The sequence below is a fragment of the Neocloeon triangulifer genome, unplaced genomic scaffold, assembly GCF_031216515.1.
Source record: "Neocloeon triangulifer isolate White Clay Creek 2 clone unplaced genomic scaffold, ASM3121651v1 ptg000014l, whole genome shotgun sequence".
Lineage (NCBI taxonomy): Eukaryota > Metazoa > Arthropoda > Insecta > Ephemeroptera > Baetidae > Neocloeon > Neocloeon triangulifer.
In genome coordinates, this window is record NW_026775556.1 from 18,298,393 (window position 1) to 18,323,251 (window position 24,859).

General features: G+C 36.3%; 1 protein-coding gene across 1 annotated transcript in view; it reads left to right on the forward strand.

The window, feature by feature from the left end:
* LOC132200375 (tetraspanin-2A-like) overlaps positions 1-24,859 on the forward strand; it is a 46,972-nt gene that overhangs the window by 8,830 nt on the left and 13,283 nt on the right. The window contains exons 2-3 of the mRNA XM_059625800.1: positions 8,414-8,611; positions 17,181-17,357. Of these exons, the coding sequence (XP_059481783.1) occupies positions 8,414-8,611; positions 17,181-17,357 (375 nt within the window). The remainder of the gene's footprint in view (positions 1-8,413; positions 8,612-17,180; positions 17,358-24,859) is intronic.

Sequence of the window (24,859 nt, forward strand, 5' to 3'; positions counted from 1 at the left end):
GAATTAACCAAACAGAGCACATTCGTAATTTCCCACGAGATCAGAGAGGCTTAAAGAGAGCAAAAAGCGTAATCAATTCGCGCACACTGGCTCAAATCATGCGCTCAATCAAAACACGGCGCGCCTAGGCTGAGGCCTGCGGCAGGCTCGGAATAAATTTCGGCACTAATCGAATGCAAAGCCAAACATCACAGTGGCTGCGTACACGCGTGGGAAACCGGCGGTGGCTAGATTAATTAATGGGATAAATCATCGGCTGTGTGTGTGTTCCTATTTCGAGGCTATGCACTCTCGGGCGATGAACACGTGCGAGAGTTTAATCCGCGTTATCGGCGGGGTCTTCTACGTGAATCATCCCCAGCGAGAGAATTTAATGGGAGAGCAGACGAACTGCTGGCAGCGATGTGTGTGTGTGTGCGTGGAATGCGTGACAAATAAATATTAAATCCGCAGCACATGCCACGCTTGCTCGCGGAGAGGAGGAGAGAGCACAAAGCGCTTCCGCAACCGCAGAGACCCGTCAAATGGGATCATTGCCGCCTCACACTGCGCGATGTGGAAAAAGAGGCGAAAAGAGTGAGGAATTTCGGGGTTGATGAACACACAGGGATGAACCTTAGCGTGCTCTTCGATTGATTTTTTGCTTCATTAATCAAAAATTTTATAGGCAACCAAATCTTTTATTTAACATTTTTTTAGTATGTTGAGAAAATTAAGTTTTTTTTTTGTTAACTAAAAAAATTTCAAACATAATTGAGATTTCTTTTAAAACTTCTCAAGAAATTAATATTAAGAAGATAACTTTATGCATGATAAATAATTATCTACCAAAAATCAAAATTGTATAATAGTTTTTCACAAATTGAAACATGGTAGACTGAGATAAATTTTCAAGCAGATTTTTATTTTTTGTTGATTGAGAAAAAGTAATGTATAATATGTTAAAAATAGAATTAAAAATCATACCCTGAGATTAATTCCATGGATCCCATATTTTTGTGTGGATCTATCTCAATGCACCCATGAAAAATTTTTTTTTCCATTTTTGTCAATAAATAAATAAATTTCAAAATTTTGCATTTTCGATATGTAAAGTAAATATTTATTTTAAAATTATTTTTCCTGTGAAACAGTAAATAATTAAAAAGCCCTATTGAGGAAAGGCTGACTTTTAATTAAAGTCACCCTATAGAGAATTCAAATAAAAGTCAACTTTTCCTCAATGTTTTGTGCAGTCATTCGTTCTTTCATAGAAAAGCAATATCAATCCCTACACGCCTCAAGTAGAGCATGATATTATTATGTCTATCAAACATTGATGTACTTGAAAACATCCAACGAGGAAAAGCAGGCTTTAATAATTTCAACATATGGATCGATATAAAATTTCCTGCACTTATTTATTTTTATAAAATTTTTTTATAATAAAATTAATGTTGAAACAATGTATGCAAAAATATTGTTTCAAGTGTTGACTGTGAAGTTTTTTTCAACCACAAATTTTGTCACAACGGGCTGAAAATATCTGAAATCATAATTATCAATTTCTAAATATTTTAATAAATAAAATACTTTACTCGCCAAAATTCATTTTCCTTTTGAATCGTTTTTATTGCAAATATCGCTCTATATGCCTTACTAAATTTGATTACAACCCCGAATTTTCCAGATGAAACTCCAACTCTCCCTATATACGTTTGGGAAACTTGCTGCGACGATGATCATTCGGAAGTAAAAATTAACGACCCCATCGGAAGTTCCAACTTTCGATTCCGCGCTATAACCATTTCCAACTTTTCCCTTTTTATTGCGACCATCAATATACACACACTCGAGAGAGCCTCGTCTTGCGTGCAGCTTTACTATGCGTGTGTGTGCGCGAAAAAGCGACGCCGCATGCAAATGCAGGAATATTGAATTAGCAGGATAATATAATAGGTCGGCCTCTCTTCTGTGCGGCGCAGCAAGGGAGAGATGAAACTATCGAACTGCTGCCGGAGCCGCCGCCGCCGCTGCCTCTCGGAAAAACTTTTAATTTATGACGAAACTTATCCGTGAGAGCAACACTGGAGGAGCAGCCGAGCACCCAAATAAATACGAAGAGCTAGGGGTGCGCGCCCCTGAGCGTCTTACACTCTGCATGATTTGTTGCTCGCGCCCCACAATGCGAAATCGAATGGAAGAAGCAGGCCATTGTTGCGAGGAAAAAAACTCTGGACTTTGTTGCCGAATCAGCAGGGAAATGAGTTGCGCTTTCGAGAGAAAGGATGTAATGCTGAATAATTGGAAAAATCTTCTTTTGTATCGTGAAAAGTTTTCTTGACAGAAGCACTCCAAGTCGAATTAGTTTTCTTTTGTTAAAAGTCTTTTAAAGAAAAATCGCTGCGACTTATTTGGTAAAGAAGCCTGCTTTTGCTCTAAAAAACGCCTGATTAAAAAAGCTTCAGCTTTTTTTACCTCGTTCCAGCAAAAGATCAAGACGAAAATTCTTGAGAAAATTTCAAAATAATTGCAAAATGAGAAAATAGTAAAAAGAAAAGTAATGAGTCTGTAGGTGAGAAACAAAACTGTCCATTTCTCAATGAATGAAACTTTTATTATTGTTATTTGATTTTTATTGACCCCCGGAGAAATATTAAATATTTTCATTAATCAAAGAACTGCCTCTCAATAATATAACACGTGAATTAGCATTTGAATGTTTTCAAAAACTTATCACAAGTTTATTTTATTATTATATCCAGTGACTAATTTTCTTTTTTAGACTAATTTTTTATTTTGATTTGTTAAATGTTTCAAGTTAAGTTTTCTAGCTCAATAAAAAACCAAATTTGTTGCAGCTGTATTTCTTTCAAATTGTTCCAACGGAATTAACCGGTTCCGACGAGCAAGAAAATTGCCGTTCCTTGTTCAGTTTAAGTGGCCGCATTTGGCCGGAGTTGCTGCATAATTGATATCCGATAGTGGCCGCAGGTCGCGTTCTCCCTTTTTTTTCTCCAGTAATGCAGCCGCAGATTTCGGACGACGAGAGGTGTGTGCGAGCGAGCGAGAGCGGCGTGTGCACGCGGGCGGCGCGAAGGTATCGATCCCCCTTTGGAGGATGTTGCACTCTTGGTCGGCAGCGGCGGGCGGGCGGGTGAGCGCGAGATCGATGCGTGTGCGCGCAAAGTGAGAGAGAGAGAGAGAGAGAGAGAGAGAAACCACCCTCGAGCCGGCCCGAGCAGATAGAGAGAAAGACGGCGGCGCAAGGCTCTCTCTCTCTCGCACACATTTTCGCAGAGAACAGCGCGAGAGATGAGCATTTGGGAAATGTTTGTCTTCGCAATGGGTACGGATTGTCCCACCAACCACTGAAAATAATTCTTATTAAAGGTTGGATCAATGAAAATAGAGTTAAATAATTAACGTAAAAATTATATAATTTTAAAATTATTTAACGCAAAATTATTTTGCAGTTTTTATTTGATTTATACTTAAAATAAGAACATTAGTATTTATTTTTAAATAATTTATCTAAATATTGCTGTTTAATAATGTCAGATGATTGCAAAAGTAGAAAGCAAATTTGATATGTCACCTATTAACGAATATTGTGACCTATTAACGAATATTGTGACCTAAAAATATATTTAAAACAGAGCACATAAGTTTCATTAAGTTAAATCAATTGCTTGTACTCTTTCTGTACCTTTTACTTTGAATTTGAATTTTTATTTAGCTAGTTAATCATTCAAAATAAATTGTTTAAAATTTAATCAAAATTATATGCGTAATAGTTTGAAATTGAACAAAATCTGCAGTGCTTAAACTTTTTGTTAAGGAAATTTCCGTATTAATAGTTCGTAACTACAGTTGCAATTGTTTCAAATGATTATTTAGTACCATGACTTGTCATGCAAAAAAAATATTTTATTTTGAATTTATATTTGAGCTCTGTCCGTGCCTGATCACGCTCGTGGCTGGCAAGGAGAAACACACACCCCGAGCACATGCACTTCTCCTGCGAGACTGGCTCGTTTTCGCTCATCCAACGTCGCTGCTGATGGAAATTGCGGCCGTGTTGAGGTTCGCCCGCTGTTTTGCGCCGGCCGCACTCGTTTCCAGATTAATTACGCAATAATTAGAGAGCGTTTCCTTTGAAGCGTATTATCATTTCGGGCGCAGTGACCAGCATAGAAGCTGTTTGAAAATAAATTTCCAGCTCGGACGGAAACATATTGCACACGCAGTTGATACGGAAAGGGGGAACACGCCGGCGGTGCGTGCTTGGAATTTTCTCTTCTGGGGAGAAAAGAGTTGCAAAACTAACCAGTAACGACCGGCAAATGCAGCTCGGTGGAAGAAGATTTTTTTTCCCGCCAAAAGACATGCTTGCAAGCGGTTTTTTTTTTAATTTCTTTATAAAACCGTGGTGCTTTTCACGGCCGATGAAAAGACGGGTGCGTTTTCCTCTTTTGAATATATGCGGGAGAAAAAAATGAGCAGCCGGAAGAGGTGAGTGGGTGATTTTTTGCGCTCTCTCGTTCAAAAGTAGCGAAGATTAAAGGCTTCGCTCGCTCACTGCTTGGATGTGTAGATCATTAACATGTAGTCGCCTTCTTTCCTGCTCCGTTCGCGGGGAAAACGCCGGCGCCACGCTTTTCAAAAGAAGCAACTTTTAATTGACGACGACGGATTCCCTGCTCTTTCTCGCCCTGGCGTTGCACTCGTCGTCGCTCAACGCATTCCTGCGGCTTTTTAATTAATGGCGCGAGAATCTTTGAAGTGCCCCCGGCTCAGAATAATTTATGGTTCTTTTGTGCCAGATATCTGCAGCGAAAAGTTTACTTGAGATGCTTGCTTGCCACTGGGTGAAGCGAAAAAGCAGCTGTTTGTGAAAATAGCATTAAATGTTATGTCGATGTAAATTAAATCCCATAAAGTCTTTTTTTATAATCTGATTAGAAAGTAAGTGACTATTTATTATATTAAATTCGTTCCCCATGCATAAAAAAATCAAATCTTATGAACTGTTCATTTCAAAACATTACAATATGGAAGTAATATGCTAAGAAAACTAACAGAATTAAATAGCTCAGTGTTGCAATTTTAATTGAATTGTTGAATTTCAATTAAGAATAAAAAAAGGATCTATGAAATATGTCATGCATAAAATTCAAAATTAAAAGAGGAGAGTAAATAAGCATTAATAAACACTTAACCAAAATTTGATAAAAATTTCATGAATTTGATCCGCAAGTATGAAAAATAGAAATATTTTTAAAATAAAATCACCATAGCTATCAAATCTGGTCAAAATCAGTTTTAGGTTTTAAGTGGGTTTCAGGTGAAATATATTCAGTCAAATGATGATGTTTTTAGTTTCGCATTAAATATTCGGTAGGTTATTTAAGCTAATTTTAAGCACAATAAATAAATATTTGGCCCAGTTGCGTTCAGTTTCCGCCACTTTGTTCGGTCAAAAGCTGTTTGTCGAAATTCCTATTACCAAAATATTTTAATAGCTTCTTGTAAATTAGCACCGCTCTTAATTTTTCAAGTTGTATTAAACCATACTAATTTCAATATATCATTCCGTTTCAAGTTAGTACTTTTATTAAGTTTTAATGCACTCAGAACATCCATTAATCCGACCAAAACCGTATTCATGCCTCATTCAAACGGTGGTAGTAAAACTCACATTTAGTCGCAAATCGCCGCGTTTTAAGCGCGAGACCGAGTTGGTCGGCATATTATTTTTGCGCCGGATAGGTGCCTAATGCAGGAGTGGTGTATTTGCATTGTACTTTGCTCGCGGCTGGATAATAAAAGCGGCAATAAACGGGCAAATTTATTGTGGCGCGTGTTTTCGCACACACACACATGCACGCTGTTTCTCTCTCTCTCTCGGCAGTATAAATTCGCTCGCTAATGAGAATAATATTCGTAATTGCGCGATAATTAATACAGATTCGAGGTCTTTAGCCACCCCTCTCATCAGGCGAGCACAATGCAGGTGGCAATTAAAGTCGGCCGTAATTCATCGCGCCGATCCCTGGGAATATAATGGTAATTGCCTCCTTTCTTTTCCTTCTTTTTCTCTCTCACACGCGCGAGCGGGCGAGGCTACCGGAAAATGTGTGATTTTTACGACGTGTGGCGGCGAGATTTGTGGACCGAGCTCTATCTCAAGGGGAACTAGCACTGTTTGTTTCTTTTATTTGCACGGCATGAGAGTTTTACGGCCAGCTGCAATTCGCGGGGGTCGAAAAATGGCGCCCCGCAAGAACGGAGGAATAAATCTTTGAGCGGCGCGATAAAGATGATTTGTGAACGCGAGAGAATGTTGCTTTTGATTGCACTGCTTTCTGTGTTGGTATAAATTTTTGAACAACCTGTGAACCCTAGATTGTAGATTTAATTCAATTCAGTGCATAACTATATTTTTACTCATATGGCATTTTCCTAATAAATTAAAAGAAATGGCAACTTCTTAGATTTTAAGTTTCAAGCTCTCTTATTGTTAACATTTCACCTTTTCTTTGATAATTTGCCTCAACAGCGATTACTTAAAATTCAATTAGATTTTATTAATTAATTTACTACATTAAAGATTTTTCATCCACAAAGTTGCATGCAGATACACAAGGAATATTTACTCAAAAGACTATAATAATGTGTTGCCACAACATTATATAAATGTTTGAAAATCATGTCTAAAATACTCGTATAAAATAATTTGTCACTTCACCGATAATTCAATTGTGATAAGCGCCACTTATTCCTATAAAATGCTATTATGTAGTTTTATATTTTAAAACTTTAAATCTGTAAATTTAATATTAAAATGGAAATAATTAAAGAATAATATTAAATAAATATTGTTTTTTGTTAACTTTCATTTCTTTTTTTAAATCCATTTACGATAAAACACATACCCGTATGCTGATTTTGTAGGTATTTAGTACTATGAAAACACTGACAGCCAGCAAAAATGCATTTAACCATAGGAATTCCTCACACATTTCATTGGGAATTCGATGCGCAAACACGAAAATGAAGTTGCGAGTTATGCAACCCGCGTCTCGCAGGATTCCAGCGGGCTGCATATGTGTGCAAAGTCGGTCGGAAAATTCAAATTCAGAGAGCGGCCGCAACACTTTGCAGAGCTGCTGCGGCTCCTTTGTGCGCTGCGAACAGTGTAATCAAGAGCAGACGCGAGTAATTAATTTAATAAAGCCGCCGAATAGATGGCTGGCGTGCCTTTGGTTATTAGCACACGTGGGGCGCCCCACTCACAGAATGGGCGACAAACATGTCCGGGAAAGTTAATTCTTGCCGTTTGTTTTCTTTGCCGCGGCAAGGGACACGAAAAGATAAGAAAAGGAAGAAATGATGTAAGTGGTGCTGCAGTTTCCACAAAGTGCAGCGACCGGATTTATGTATTTGTTTTTGCTAGGCAGGCCGCGCGCGCGTGACTCGACTCGGGAAAATGAGAGTTCTTTCTCCGTAATTGGCCGCACATCCGTCCGGGGAAAACACACAATGCTGTCCAACAAGTGCGCAAATTCTGCTCTCACAGTAAACACGTGCAGCTAAAAGCATTCACGATCCCTTGAAAGGATTGAAGCGCTGAATTTATAGATGTAGTTTGCACATTTTCCATTACATTTAATAATTCTGTTGTGATACGAGCTTTTTTAGTGTAATTGTTTGCAAATCTATAGTTTAATATTAGTGTGTAAATTTTTAAAACTTGCATTTATTGAGTTTTTTTTTTTAATTTTTACAACTAAAATCTTAACATTATTGCCAAAATTCAACTGATTTTCCAACCATTTTTCCAACGCAAGAAAGAATTTCAAGTTTACAATTAAATTCACCTTTTTACTTGATGGGTTGCTTGATTGTTCAGTATTTCAAGCAGGATATTTTATTTCTACGCAACAATAAACCATTCACCTATAAAATCTGAGTATCAATTCAAACACTGTGAAACAATCCTGTATCGCGAAATCCTTCTCCATAGAGTAGCTAAAAAAAAAATTGTTTTATGCTGAATTAAATTATTCAAATTTATAATTATATATTATTTCATTGTCTGTTAAGATTATTTTTATTCCAATTACATTGATCAATGTGCTAAACAATTTTTTTCTTTAATTTAAAATAACATACTATAGTTTTGTGTCAACCACAACATACTGTGGTAGGAAAATTATGATAAAATGTTCTAATGTTTGAAAATTTTCTGTCATTATTATTTTTTTGTTTACATTTCCCTTAATAATGGCATCCCTCTACCCATTCATCAACGTGAATAACTTTGAATTTTTTAAAGTCCGCCCTTCACTTGTGCCTAAGGTCCTTTGATGTCCCCAACATTTCAGACCGTGTTACCAACTCACTAACTTTTCGGTCGTTCTGCTTTCAGGCCTTGGGTATTGCGATCATCGCTCTGTCGCTATGGATGCTGCTGGACAACGATTTCCAGGAGTGGGTTAGCATGCTCGAGATCCCGCAGTTCTTCGCCGGGATCTACGTGCTGCTGATATGCGGGATTGTCGTGATGCTCGTCTGCATTTTGGGCTGCCTCGGCGCACTCATGGAGCAGTCGGGAAAACTCAAATTAGTGAGTAAATCCTTTGATCTTTTGAGCGTAGAAAGTATTCTCGAGGAAGAGAGAATTTCCGCGAACACATAAAAACAATTTTTGCTCGCTTCCGCCGTAACGCAATTTCCAGACAAACACACTCGATTGGCAGAGAAATTGGCAAAGTTCGAGAAGCAAACTCATTTTGCGCAGCAGTCGCTCTGAAGTGGCCGGCAGTTAAATCAATCAGGCTGGAAATAAATATAAGAGTGACTTACGACGCAAACCTCGAGTGTATTAAATTTCCACCCTAGGCCCCGTCGAGCATAAATAAAATATAAAAAAGGTCTCTGGTGCCGCGTGCGGAATTTTAACTCTTTTCACGCACGCTTAACCCGACCGGCCTTGTAATAATGTCTTAAGCGCGCACTCGCATTTACCACCGCTTTTTTTCATTCCATTTTGCTACGAGCCTAATTGAATCACTGGCCGAGAGTAAGAAAGAAAGAATGAGGGTCCACAACACCAAAAGTTGTGTGTTCGCCTTGAGATATTCACTGCAAATTAATCAGAGCAGCTTAACAAGTTGTTTTGTTAAAAAAAACTATACAAAAAAATATAATTTACGCATTTAAATATTTGTATTATTATAATATATCTTTAAAATTTTCAATAATTATTTATTTTTTAAATTTTATGTTGTTCTATTTATTTTAAATTTTATTTAATATTATTTTAATTTTACAAGTTAAAACATTTGAATGAAAGAAAATTTAATTCATTGTTAATTAATATATATTTTAATTACCACCAATGACCATTCACGTGAAAATGTGAGAAAAATTTTATGCCTTTTAGTCCTTTGATTATTGTTCGAAGTAAAAATTCAAGATCATGAACGAAAAATATGAATTTGGCAAAAAAAGCAACAAAACTCCGCACTTTACAACAATGAAATACACGATTTGATTTCGTTTGAGCTCCATGATTAAAATTTTATACCCAATAAGAATGCTTAGTGCCATTCCAAATTTGCAATAATTGTTGCAATTAACTGACGACTTTGTCGATCCATTGGGGAACATGGTTTAATGAGCTAAATATTCTTCTATTTTAAGCACATTTTAAAAAATTTATTTCAGTTTTAAAGTTCAATTCCAATTCTGGAAAAATTTCAAACACTGTCAAAACACCAAGTATGTTTGACAGTTGTTGTTTTTAGATTTTAAACGTCTTTAAGGTCAAATGGTTTGTATATTTTTTAATTCTTAGTTTTTTTTTTTACTAACTTGGTTAAATTCAGTGAAGAAATTATAAATTGATTGCGAAACTCAGAGCCAAATCAACTCTTTCAATTTCCATGGCAGTTCATTGTTGATTATTATTGCGAACGAGAGAGAGTGTTCGCTCGTCAGCCGCTAATTGCGTCAGAAAGGCATGTTTTTGCGCCGACAGCCCTCTTTTTTATTCATAAGTTGGCCGGGCTCGGTCATCATTGAAATTTCATTCGGTCTGGCTTCCAACGCCGCGGGTTGCTCGCTCGACAGAGGAGTTGGTCAGTGAGTGCGTTTTTTTTTACACATCCAAAGGTAAACACAAAAGGCAAAACGGAAATTGGCTAAACAAGAGTGCGCGCGCTGCTGTTTGCGTTTCCTGTCGAAATAAAATAAAACGTCTCTCGCGGCATGTGCCATTTTTCAAACACGGGGGCGTCCTGGAGCCGAACGCGCTGTAATTTGATTAAAACGAAATGTAAATTTCAGCGGGACGAGATAGACAGAGGGTCAACTTTGGATTGTTTGCCGACGGAAGGGACTGTTTGCTCGGGAATTAATCGACATTTGCTGCGTGTAATTGCAATCAGCGCGAATTTGCTTTCCGAATTTCAACAAATTTGAACAAGTTTGGCATTCAGGAAAATTGGGACTGTTTTTCGTGAAGCGAAGCCTGAATTCTCTTGTGTGGAGTTGAAATAAGAATGAATTTCTGTTATAATCAGATGATTTTTTATAAAAATTGTTACTCAATGTCAATTAATGCAATTGAGTATGGATGAAGTTTATTTGATAAAAATCATCACTTCATCACACATTTTATTGCACCAATAGTGAAGTATTTATAAATAAATTTTCTTTTACACTAATTGACTCCTGAAATATTAATATTTAAATAAAACATTTAAGAAAATGTAACAATTTTTTACAATTAGTTATTATAGTTCTAAAAATAATTATTAAATTTTAATATTTTATGGTCTATTTTGTAATTTTTTTATTTCATCTTTATGTAAAAGAATTTAAGAAAATAATTTAAAAATTTTGCTTTTTTAATTTTTTTTTTTTTTTAAATATGACAATCAGAACAGTGAATTGAATACTCAGTATCCATTAAATTGAAATTTATGAATTTTAATATTTTTACGAACGTAACTTATTTTTCATTTGATTTTTGATGGATAATTTTATGGGCGAAACCAAATCAGATCCCAAAACAGTTCAACTCTCTTAAAAAATGAAATAGGCCACCGCACTCATCCCACCATACCTGTTTAAATAAATGCTTTTCACGAAAAGGCTCCTTTCAATTAAACATTTCCACAAAAGGCGAGCCTTGAATCTATTTCAACCCTTCAAGTTTCTGCGCATAATGCGAGTCTGCGAAGCAAATGAACTCTTATAGAAGAGAAATCTCAGGAGTGCGCTCATTGAATAAAGAAGCCTCCTCTTTTTTTTTTCATTGTGAGCGAAACCGCTGGTGAACTTTTTATATTCTTTCCGTCTGGATTCTTTTTATTCACTCAGCATTTTTCCTCTCTCTCTCCGTCTGCTGCACGCACTCTTTTATTCCTGGCTAACTCGAAATGAACCTCTTGGCGGTGTACGTCGAGCAACACACACGCTTCGAGGGCGAGACACGATGTGCGCGGATGATTGAGCACGCCAAACAATCCGAGTGAACGGAAGAGCCGCCGAGACTCTCGAAAGTCCATCCATCAATCGGGGGATTACGTCCTGCGTTTTTGCTCCAGTCGCGGATTGACGAACTGAACTAGGCGATTAATAACATGAAAGGATCAAAATATTAAAAAATAAAATCTGAAATATAGCATTATGTATTTTTTATAATTTTTGTAATTTATTCTTTTCGTGGAGAGATTTAGTGTTTAATAATTTTAATTTCCTACAAATTTCACTACATCAATTTTTTTTAAAGTCAGTAGTGCCGGGCCAAAAAATTGAGGCAATATTACTATCATCAATTTATAACTTAATTAATTATCTAAAATTATAAACTTATACTGTTAAATAGAGCTGATGCAATTTTAAATTTTTTTTATGCAATTAATTATGTATAATTTAGAAAAGATTCGTTTTAAGCTCAAATTTTCTCCCGCTGAGGTTAGTTAGGGATTGGATTTTAGGTCTACGAGGGCTTTTCTGCAAAGCCAAACCACTCTTGATATCGCGTAGATTTGCCTGTGCTGCTGCGGTCGGCGGTTTGCAATCCACTACTTCTCCCCTAGCTATGGTTGCTTTCAATTCAAGGCGCACGTATTTTTAATCTCGGTCGGAAATCGATGCCGAATTCACTCAACTCTCTTTTGCGCGGGAATGCAATTTGGGAAGAGCCTCCCCCGAATACATGCACGATGGATGTTTTCATCAAAAGCAAATTATTATGATTGCGCGCCGAGCGAAGAACAAAAAGCAGCTCTTTGAATTCAAAACGTCGGCAGTCCATTCATTCGCTTCTCTCTATTGAGTTTGCGCTCGTCAAAGAAAGAAAAAGAGAAAAGAAAGTTGATCGAATCACACACAACTGCTTTATTGAAATGGAATGCAGGGGGAGACGAGGAGTGCAGACATAAGAGAAAAGAGACCTCTTTTATTTTCCTCTCCCGCTTGGCATTTGCCTTTTCAACTGACTGACTTGACTGACTCGTGCAATTTCCCTGGCAGATATGCAATTGCGCCAATGTCTTTCTTTCCTCTTGCGACCCCGCGAGACAGAGATGCGCCGCGTAGGACTTTTCAGCGAAATGAATGCAATTTGCGAGACGAGATTGGCTCGTTTGCATATTTTACGCTGCAATGGTGCGCTTTCTTCATTAGAGATTATGGAAATTACCGAGCTACTTGCATTAATTCTGTCTTTGCTACTCGCTTGTAGATGCTTCATTCTTTTGTCTTCAAGTGAATTGTAATTGATTATTTAATCACCTGGTTTTCCACGACGATGGAATTAAAATAATGAGGTCTGTGATGACTTCCAACTTCAAGTGTTCCAGATTGCAATAAATTAACTTAATTACTTTTTTAATTGGCTGCGTAATTTGACAATAATCAGTAACCGTAAATTTCATGGAGCAAAAATTTTATTATTATTCTGCATTATTTTATTCTACTTTGGATGCTTCAGTTAAAAATTCTTGATTATACGTAATTTGTAGCTCAATGTTATGCTGGTTGAATATGTCAATAAATTTATTTGCAAAAACGGATTTTCCGAAATATTGTCTGTTTTTAATATTACTGCTTTCAACTTGCTGGAAGAGAAATGAGAATAATTTATTGAATATTTGTTACTTTAATTATTAGAATTTTTGCCTCCAGTACTATATAGTTCAGCTTTTAAACTTAATGTTTAAATTAAAGAAACAATTAATTATAATAATTTGTTATATCATTAAATGTGTAAAAACGTTTTTAATATTTTTGGATAATTGTTCTAAAAAAATGTCTTTAATTTGATTATTATTTTTTTAATCAATTAATTTTATAATATTATTTGTATTTCATGATTACATTATTCAAATACAACATTTAAAAATGTATTTATATGAATATATAAGTAAATAGTTATGTATTATAAGATTTTAACTACAGTTTTGCGATAAAGTCAGATACCCCAGTAAGTAAAATTAAAAAAAAAAAAACTCCATTTTAGAACATTCTCGTAACTGATATAAAATAGCCTCAAAAAAGTTTCACAAAATTATAAACAATCAAATCATAACGACTAACAAAAAATGGTAGTCATGCAATTGTGCATTTTACTGACCCATATTAAATCTAACGTAAAACGTGCTCGACCCAAGTAGATTTTAACGACCCCACTCGCTTACGTACAATTTTTTATGTTGGCCCACGCATATGTGTGCGATATTCATCTGCAATTGTTAAACTGTCTGGATGGAAATCTAGCCGGCCAGCCATTACAAACTCAAACTCGAGTAATTATTTTCCCGAATTCGGCGCGTTCGCTGTCGCGACAACAAGTGACAAATCGCAGTTTGCCAGCACGAGATGCAATTAATTACATTTTCATTGCGTACTGGAGACGGAAAGAAAGTGGGGTTAAAAATTATGCGCGCGATACCGTCATTATCAAATAAAGCGCCGGCGCTAATTCGCGGTTCGCGTGCTCGGCTCGTACGAAAATCTCTGCTAGATTTTTATCGCGAGGCGAAATTCCATCAAAAGCCCTTCCCATTTTGTATGCTACGGCAACTTGTATATATATTTTTATTTGTCTCTGTGAATGGAAATGCTGTTTATTCTGCGCGATCCATTAAAAAGATTGATTCGCGTACAACGACCAAAAGTCGGCCTGGCGAAAAAAAATTGCACGCCAGCCAGCAGCAGATGAACCCAAACGAGATTACGAAAGAACGTGCACGCTGAAAATGAAAAAGCTTCGGTGCTTTACTCTCTGTCTTTAATTTCCTGCCGATAAAATCTTTTTGCCAGCACTCCGTGAAAACAATTTGTGCACAATTGTGTACAGCTTTATTAATTTTAACGTTTCCATTTTGTCTTTTATTGTTGTTAAAAGATAAAAATTTACTAAAAAAATGTAAATAGCTAAAAAAAAATCATCGTTGAAGAAGTTAAAATTGAATAATTGAATAACTTCAAAATTTGAGAAACAAAAGGAGAAGTTCCAAGTAATTGAAATTTTTATTTGCCATTAAATCCTTAAGCAACGATTTTTTTTTTTAGCTTGTTCTTATCAGATAAATTAAAGTAAAAGGATGAAGAGTCGAAGTAAATAAACGAAATTTGATACAAAAGTATTACTTTTCCTGGATCAAAACAAAAAATGGTAAATATTAATACAAAAAAGTGAGTTTTTATTTTAAAAATGAAAACTCATTTTCTTTTGCATTTTCCTCTCCAACCTGCCGTGAAAACTGATAACCCGCCCAAGGCATTACACTTTTGAGCACGAACTTTTGACAAATCTCCCTTGTACGTACACATTCCCTATCAGATTTCACAAGAAACACGCGTTTTTCAGACTTGATTTCGAGCCGACAAGTGATCTTGTTAAATCCCCCGAAAAATCCGTTGCAAAGAAACCAATTTCCGTTTTCTCTGTACTGCTCCCTCTTTCCGATCAGTCTTTTGAAAAGTTTCTTGATGTTTTACTCTACAATGAGCAGCAAATAATTTCATTGTCTCTGTAATTTATGGCGTGTTTCGTGAGCAAATACATCAATTCCGTACTCTGAAAGCAGCTAAGAGCGCTTTCCGTGTTTACACGCGACGCGAAAAAAAACCTTTATTTCTCTTTCTTTATTTTCTCGCAGCCGCTACTGATGGGAGATGCACAACTATATACCAAGGAAAGGGGTAATAACAATTTCGAGCGCAAATGGAGCTCTCGTGTGTGTGCGGGCTGAGTGCATGCAGCAGCTAACTCAAAACTCACCTACCTGCGATCGCAGATTTTCATGGCACGCGAGTGGAGAAAACGACGGCAAAATTACACCGGCGCGCGCGGGATTCCACTCTATTTCATAATTTTCTCTGTCTGTTTGTTTTACCCTCTGGAGGTGAAATATCGGCTGAGAATTATTTGCCAACAGCACTCGGCTGTTATTAGCTCCTGACGCTATTTTCTACAAAAGTAATTCATGGCTCCATATTATATTTTGCTACAATAAAAAAGGGGAAATTTTTTAAAGGTTCTTTTTTTCTCCTATGTTGTTTATTGAATAAAAAAATGCCTTGCTACAACTTAACACTTGCAGCATAAAATTTAATTCATTTTAATTATACATTTTGCCGCTTTAAGCAGGCTCATTTTTTTCATTTTTTTTATGATACTGTTTACGTATTTCACCACAATATTTACATTCATAATTATCCAGTGCTTCGCTTTTCTCCTTTAAATTTCATTTTTAGTATTCAATTTAAATAATTGAATTTGCTATTTGGTTGCATTAATTGGTCATAGCAATAAGCATTACGTCTAATTTTTCATGGCACACAATCTGCTAAAATTTAGATTTCTAAGCTGACTATAGCTTTGATAGTTTTAAGATTTTATACGTGAAGTTAATTAATTAAATAATTCCTCATTCAAGTGACACAGACGTTACGAGCATCCTCTGGGAGTTCTTCTTAAGAGTATTTAACCTATTTTTGGCTTCTAAATAATTTTTTTTTTTTAACTTTAGTTACAATAAATTTTGAAATATCATAGTTTTAGGTCTCAGCCTTGAATTTCTAATTTTGATCAAATAATCATTAAATTATTTATAAATTAAATGCAATGTTAAAAAATATCCACAAAAATTATAATTTAAGCCTTAAAAACAAAATAATTTACGAGTTATAAAATTTTTAAGTAAAATAATAATACTTAGCTTGTTTAAATTTTTTTTTATATTTCTCTATTCATGCTATGATGTGACCTGATGCAATTGGTGGCGAGTTCGGGGTCATTTTGGCCGGGCTTTTCCCCGTTTTGGTGGAATCATACTCGCGTCATCGTATGTTTTTAAGAGGATTAACAAAGTAATATGCCCGTTAATGGGGGTTGGCTTTCGGCAGCGGTCGCACCTGCCCCCGCCCGCTAATGACACGAGGATTACGCGGCTGAAAAAGCTGCACCGGGGCCGTAAATTTATCAAGACAAAGTGGTGCTGCTGCGAACGACCGCAGGTGCGCCTCAATGGAGAACGAAATTTTTCCCCGAAAAGCGAATTACACACTTTTAACCGAACGAAGGTGGGAGGAAAAAAATAAAATGAAAAGGAAAGCTAAAGATATATAAAAAAAAAGTAGTGTCTCTTTTGCTTTCTTAGCATGCACAAGTAGTTTGGGGTGCATTTTCTTGCAAAGGGCGGACCGCGCGCTCGGCATGCAAATGAGAACTTTCGGCGACGGCGGCGGCGCAGGTAATTCCGAATTAATTTCCTTCTGCCACCGCCGCTGGTGCGAAACAATGGGCTGCTGAGTGAATAACAATCGCGAAAGTGCGGCGGTACTCCCATTTGGCCACCTGCCAGCCCGGAGCCAATTCCGAACCCTTTATGAATTTTAAACGCACGCGCCGCCACCGCACTTCCTATCGGTCACTTTTCTGCTCAAATTGGTCAATTTGGGCTGAGAGCAGCTTTGTAATTTCTTCGCTAAAAGCTCTCTCTGGACAGGAAAGGAGAGGAGAGGAAAAAATTGACACAAAATGGACTGATTGACCTTAATTGTCGCTGCACTGCTCGGTCTTCACCGGAAGCAAAAAATTGCACAAATTGCTAGACCTAATCAATTTTCTTCCAAAGAAAAAAAAGTAATCAAATGGTTTTCTCTTTCTTCAGTTCGCAGGTCTGCAGGTTTTGTGTTTCATCCTAGCCGTGGTTGGCTCGGGTACGCTGATGGCGTTCAGCACCAAGGGCTCCGAGTTGCAGCCGCTTATGAGACTCACCCTTCGGAACCTCATAATGGACTCCTTCAACCATAAGTCCGTCGAGAAACTCCGCATTATCCAGGAAACGGTAAGTTTCGCAATTTAATTTATTACGTTGCGGAAATTTCCAAGCTTGAAATTAAAAAAGTTTAGATTTAAATAAGTTTAACGCGTAAAACTAGTTAAAACATCAGGTTAAATAGAAAATGAAATACTTTAAATTTGACAATATTAATAATGCCAATCGCTACCCAATTAAATAATTTATGCATTCAAATTCAAAATAATAAATAATTAAACAACATAGTAAAGACACACAAAAACGAATGAAAACTAGTTATAAATAATTTTTTTATAAGAAAATAGGCTCTAGCTGATTTGAAAATTATCTCTTCAATTAATTAAATAGAAATTTGCAATCATGAATCTGAGAAAAATCAAATCAAATGTTGATTTTTGTGAGGATAAGAAAAAACAATTTATAAATCCGAAAAAAAACCTTGGTCCTCATTCGATGCAAAAAGCATTCCTCTGTGTCTCTTTTGCACATTCAAATTAGAATTTTGATATACAGAACAAAGCAATACCTTAGGGGTAGTTGTTGACTTAATCCAATCAACAGAAATGTAGCAAAAGGTAGCACCGGGCAGTTTTTTTTTACAAATCTGAATCCTGACGTAATATTTTTTACACCAAACAACATTTTTTTTATCTAAAAAAACTTACTAAACCTACAGATTAATTTTTAAAAAAAATTAATGATTAAACAAAATTTTATTTTTGTATTTTTACCTGAAATTTGTTTATAAATTATCTTAAACTTATTATTAAATTATTATTAAAACACTCTTTTGAATTGATTTATGAAAATAAAAAATAAATTAATTTGAATATTTTATAATATGCATCATTTAAATTACATTCAATAGTGAATAATTTATTTGTTAAACACGGAAATCCACAATTTTATCTCAGAGTTTCGAAACTTCCCGAATACTCATTTTCCACTCGTGCAACGAAAGCTGAATGAAATCTTTATCGCTTTTATATTCATTGGCTTCTCTCATTACAAATTAATTCAAAACACAGAGCAGAAGCGTTCCAATTCAATTCCGACTTCTTGTTTTCCCTTCCTCTGGGGCCTAAATAAAAGTACATTATTATCGAGAGCCTCGGAAACTTTTAACAAGCCCATTTTGGTCGTTTACATTAATGCAAGGCATGGCTTTTTGTCGACCGGCGGCGGCAACGACGGTCCCCGCCCCCAATTTAAAGTCAAGTGGAAATTAAAGGGGAGCCACTTTGTCTCGTGAAATCGAGCCCCAATTAAAAGTAACACGCCGAGAGCGAGTCGATCGATTTCCTCCGCCGAATAATTTCCCAGCCCTGCGTTAATGCCTGATAAAACAAAACGCGAGAATTGTGGTTTTATTCAATTCACTTTTGAATCAGGAAGGATCAGAATTTGGAGAAATATCCCCTGCGGCCGAGGGTTTAATTTTATCTTTCGCTCGCACATTGCAATAAAGTGCGCTTAATTCTTAATAATAATCCAGCCTCCTGCGGACAAAAGTTTAACTCTGTCATTATGTTGAATAAATTTCCATTTCCTTTTCGGGGAGAGCGGGAAATGGCGTCGAATTTATTTCCATTGTTAAGGGTTGTTTACGCGGCACTCAATAAACATGGGGCTGATGTAATAATCATCGATTGGCGCGCGACACACAAAGAAAAGTGCGTGAGAAACGCGGCATGTGATCGCATATATAAATTTTGCATCCATTCGTCCTGTCAGTCACGAGCCGAATATAGACCGCTCGGCAAGGCAGTTAATGGCCAGGGACGTGTGTCTGAAAGACCCGTCGAAAATACTCGCGAGAGACGCCGCAAACTACTTCTTCTTCTTCTTCACTTCGAGTGCTCGGCAGAGAACACGCGAATCAAACGAGCAGAGCACGACTGCAGACAAATAGAAAAGTGGAATGGGGAATAGGGAGTACAAAATAATGCACTACTGAGGCTGTGGGACAAAATGTATACATTTTATAGATTCATCGATCTGCATGAAAATCGGCAGGTCAATAGATAAATGGTTCAAATTGGAGTATTTCCCGATTCTCGCAATATTTTTTTGTGTGAATAAAACATAATTAAATTTGATTATGTGTATGTATAAATTTATTGATTACTGACGATATCCAAGGGAAATTTTTTCAAGTTACTTAATGGTTTAAACTAAACAAATTAATTTTATCTGTGTGTATAATAATAAATAATATTATTAAAAATCTCTGGAGATACAAATTTAACTATTAAAAAGAGAATTGTGAAATTTTTTTTCTTTTTGAAAACTGATCTTTTCTGACGTTTGACATTATAATATCGGTAACTGAATAATCTAACTGATATTTGTGATATGTATTCTCCTCAAGGGTGTGCAGCCAACTATTTCTTTTTGATCAAATGTATTTAAAAAAAAATTAAAAACCGGAGTATCAAGAGTGAAAATATAAGGCAACTTATTAATATTATCACCTATCAACTTCTGCGTTGAATATAAATTTCAAAGATCAAACAATGCATATTATTAAAATATAAATAAGAACAATGTTGGATTGTTTTTTAAACTATTCAATTTAATAAAAATTGCAAAAAAAATTAAAATAATAAAATTTAAAAAAAAATTAAAACTGATAGTATTTTGTAAATCATAGTAAAAAATTATTGTAATATAAAAAGCAGTTTTTGACACAGTTAAAATAATTACTTATAACATAGCAAATTTAAGTATTTGCAATGTTCCTAATGGATTTTAGTAAATCAAAATCACATTTTCTATTATTTAATGCTCCTCAGATTCTTCTTACAATTAACAATAATTAAATATTATATCAGTTAAATTTGCTGTTGCATAAAACTTTTCCAATTAATTCACAGCAATCATAAATTGTAGGATAATCTAAATATATATACCTTTATTTACAAATTGTCAATCCCGTCAATAAAGCTGTTGGAAAAATCTCCCCCATTTGGAAAGTTCATTAAATTTTGTATTCAATTTTCATTCGTAGCTCTAATTCCCAGTAGCAACATTTAAGCAGAATTTATGAAACAATTAGCTCACCGGGGGGCAACAAGCAAGCTGCTGGCTATAGTTTTATAGAAACAACCGCAAACACGAACTTTTCCCATGTTAGGTTCAGAAAACCAATAATGTAGAGACAAAAGAGAGTTAGGGGAGGAGGAAGCGCGTGATTGTGTGCATGATGAAAAATAGACGGGGAGATTTTAATTAAGCGCGGGAGGGGTGGCGCAGGTGAAGTGAAATTTCTCTAGCCAGACAGCGTTTGTACATACAAGGGAGGCCGGGTGCTGAAAATTTAAGATATTGCCGCCGCCGGTGTTGAGTGTGCGCGCGTTTAGGGTAATCTCGTTTCCTTCCTCCTAGAGAGAAGAGAGAGAGGGAAAATGAAAAATAATTGGCGGTGAGTTATGGGTGCGTCTCGCGAGCGGAAGGAAGCCTTGAATTCTGCCGAATTACTCGCGGGCTTAGGCAACTAAGTCGCGCTTTCTCGAGTTTCGAGCACGCACTTGCTCACACCAAACTACTGGCAAAACGCCTCGCAGCTCCGAGAGGAAACAAACGTACGTGAGCAAGAGAAGAAATATTTATAGAAATATACCTCAAGCTCAAAACTACGAAACTTGCTTACCAAGCAGAGTGCACATACATTTATGCCTCCAAGCGTGGGTTTAAATAATTATTCCAATTACCCCTTGCTTCTTGTGTTTTGGAACAAAAATTTCATCATTGAATATCAAAGTTTGGAAATTTAGAAGCAAAAAACGTTAAAATTTGTGAAAAATATGAATTCAAAATGTAATTTATTCGTAAAAAAATATATGGAGAACATTATTTCCCTTAATTTTAATTGAAGTGTTGTGAAGCGCCCGCGTTATTTAAAATTAATTTTTGCAATACTTTTTATTTTTTTCTCTTCATTTCACCCAATTTAAACAATTATCGCTTTTTTTTTGGTTGACAGTATTATTTATAGAATTTTAGTCTAAAGACAGAATTGCATTATTTATGGGGGAAATATAATAATATATTTATAATTAAATATAATACGTTTCCACATTTTCCAACTTGATTTTGCGTTTTCAACACTCATGGAAATCAAATTTTACACTCTGCACTAAATAAACATTTATGAATATTTTTTCATCTCTTATAGTCCATTATCCATTATGCTGATTTTAATCACATATTTTTTAATGAAGATTTTTTATTGAAAATAAATCACAATAATGAAGTGTTTTTTTTTTTTAACTTTTACAGACTTTCATGTATACTTTTTCGCCCTCTCAATTCTTATTTCCACGCTTTCCCATCCACTTTTTAAACGTTTTGATAAACTATGTAAATCAGTTTAGGCTGTTGATTGATTAGCCCCTTCTGTCATAACAGAGTGGCCCAGATAATTTTATTACTCCACTCTCTCCTCAATGTTAATATTCGTTGCCGCACGTGCTTTTGATTTCCACCCCAACTTCAAAGGAAATAGAAAATAACCGATAATAATAACTCTCTTTCCGACGTGAAAATAATAATAATGACGCCCCTGGCATTTTTGATGACCCCCTTTGATCCTTGCAGCTTTTGAAATCAGCTTAAACGAAACTGATGAAATATTATCTCGCATGTGTGTCTCTTTATTATACGAGGCCCGGCGGCTTTTACGATTGCGTATCGCCACACGTAGTACAAGAAGGAGTTCCTTGTTGCACGCAGGCAGGCAGGCAGGGGTTGTTGAGCAAGAAGCCCTTCTTTTAATATCACTCGTGCATATTTCCGAGGGGAGCAATATTCGCTGCCGACGCAACAGCCGCTTATAAAACTGGGATTAAGCAAAAGCATTTGAAGAAGCGGTGGCGGCGGCGGCTTCTCCTTGGGTGCTCCTCCACTCGTTACATGCGGCTCGCCAGATTAACCCCCACCCTCGCTCCGACTCGACTTGACGCCCCATTAATTTTTCGCAGAGAGCGGCGCCCGAGCGAGCGAGAGAGCGAGCGACCCTGTTAACCATTTGCGACTCAGTTTCCTGTCGCGGCGGCTCAACCCGTTCGCTTGATCTTTCGCTCGCACACGCGACTTTCGACCCTCTTTGAAGCAGCGAATTCGGTCGAGAGGATTAAAGGGCGCGTCGTTTGTGCGGATGAGCCTTTCTTGGAAAGGTTCTCGACTTGTTCTGACGACGAGCGGCTTAAAAATGGCTGCATTCGTTAACTTATTAGAATATGTGGGTCAAAAAAACTTTGAAAGGATTAATTTTTACACGGGTTTCTCAGGTTAATCATCCAAAGTGGAGAGATTGAAAGGTACATAGTACATATTAATAAAGTTCTTTTTTACTAGAGTAAAATATTACTGCGACTAATGAGCCATGGAATTACCAGGAATTCCGTGATAATGAGATCTTTATATGTGATGATTTGATGCAATAGTTTTAATTATAATGTCTTAGTTCCTAGACAAAAATAATTAATTAACATTGGAAAAGAATTTAATTTCTTATTCACGAGAATCTCAGCGTATACAGCAAATTTTTTCTTCTTTGAAAGGCAGTAGAATTAAAATACTTTATAACTTACAATGAATTACAAAAAAATGCCTCAATAAAAAAGACTTTCCTTGCAATTTTCCAACGAATTTCTAAACTAAAATTTTAGCCTTAAAAGTGGCTAAAAAAAGATACTTAATTCATCAAATTAAATATTATTTCAATTCCAAATTAATAATAAGATGGTAGTTTAAAGAAAAATAAATTTTAATGTATTGTATTGTATTTAAAGAACTCTTGTGAAAACCAGGTCCATTTTTCCCCACATTCGGCGGAATTCAATTCGGCGTTTAAATTTGCATGGATTAATTCCGGCTGATTCGGCGCCCAAGGGCAGGGTCTCTTTTGCAACCGAACGCACGCACACTCGCGGTCCACTTATTTATCTGTGGGCTCAAATGCAAATTCGGCGGCTCCGTTGCTGCTGCTGCGGTGAGCAGTGGCCGTTTCAATTCGCGCCGAAATTGTTCCCAGCGTGGTGCTTTTATGCTCTCGCGGCGTGTCCATGTCAAACGTAAATGATGATAAACCGCACTCCGTGCGCTAAAGGGCCTCCGCCGCCGTTGCCGCCGGTGCTGATCATTAAAATATTTGCGCGCGCATTACATACACGGGGCTTTTTCCCTCGAGTTGTACAACGACGAAAGCAGCGAATGAACGAACCCGTGGCCAGAAAATCAATTAGTTGTATGAGCAAGGGTGATTGATGACGGCCGCCCGGCCTGTCGTGGCGCTCGAGCCGCCCACTTTGTTATGCCAGAAAGTTGCGAGTCTGCCTGGTAATTTGCGTTTGCACCATTATTGCACATGTAAGTGACGCAAAAAAAAATAGCGTGGAAAATATATAAATTGGAAAGTAATCCAGATTAAATTTCTCGAGCTAATCGTGTCTGCTCATCGTTACCAGCCCAATCGATAAGGCTGACAATGGGACTACCCATTCACCCCGAAGTCTCCCTTTTTCACATCCGAGGGCTGATTGATGATTTCTGTGGAAATTTAATATGCGAGTTGCGTCCATTAATCTTAGAAAGTATTCTACTTTTTTTAATTATTGCTACTTCTTGAAAATTAAAAGTCTCAGAACACAATGACTGAGTTGCTTGAATTTTAATAATCTGATAAAATCAGATTACCCTCTGAAATAAAATTAAATTAAATTTAAAACACTAACTTAAACAATGATTTGGATGTTTCTTTATACAGGAGGCTGTTTTTTTCCCAAAGATACCAAAACTACACCTAGGATTTAACTCTGTTTGAAATTGATTTTTTTTTTAGTTTACTTTTACATTAGTTGTAAAGTTGCAAATTGAGTTCACTTAATAAATAATTATACAATACATTACATTTTACAGCTAAAATCAGACTCAAATATATTTTTAGTCTTCATAGCAAAGCAGCCAGGTTCAAGTGTTTTCAACCCTGATTAAAAAAATCTAGAAAAATATGTTAGAAAGCTCAGCCTGCTTTGAAAACCCTTAAAGAACCAGTAAAACTCTAAACCCACCCTAATTTAAACTAAATTAGTTGCCTATTGTAAAAATAAATAGTTCATTTTCTCTCTCATAATTTGAAGCTTTTTTTTACAATCACTATTTTGATGATGTATTTCAATTTAGCATAGATTTAATTTTAATTTGCAAATAAAATTAAAGTAGGCAACCCGGACGTTCTATATGATTTGCCGGTTGCATAACGTTTCTTCCGCGTTCTGATTTGTCTATAATCCACTGGGAACTTTTCCTGTTTTGCTGAAGCAAATCAAGTTGGCGAGCGGCCGTTTCTCCGTAATTAAGCTGTTTGCTCGCGAAAGGGTTTTCATTCTGCACGCTCGGCCAGGTTCGGTAATCAGATACTGGCATGGAATCGAATACTTTGAGAGCTCTCTGTTTGTTCGCCTCGGCGTCGGATTTCATCATATTTCGCTCGATATTGCTGATGATGATGATGACGGGGCTCTCTT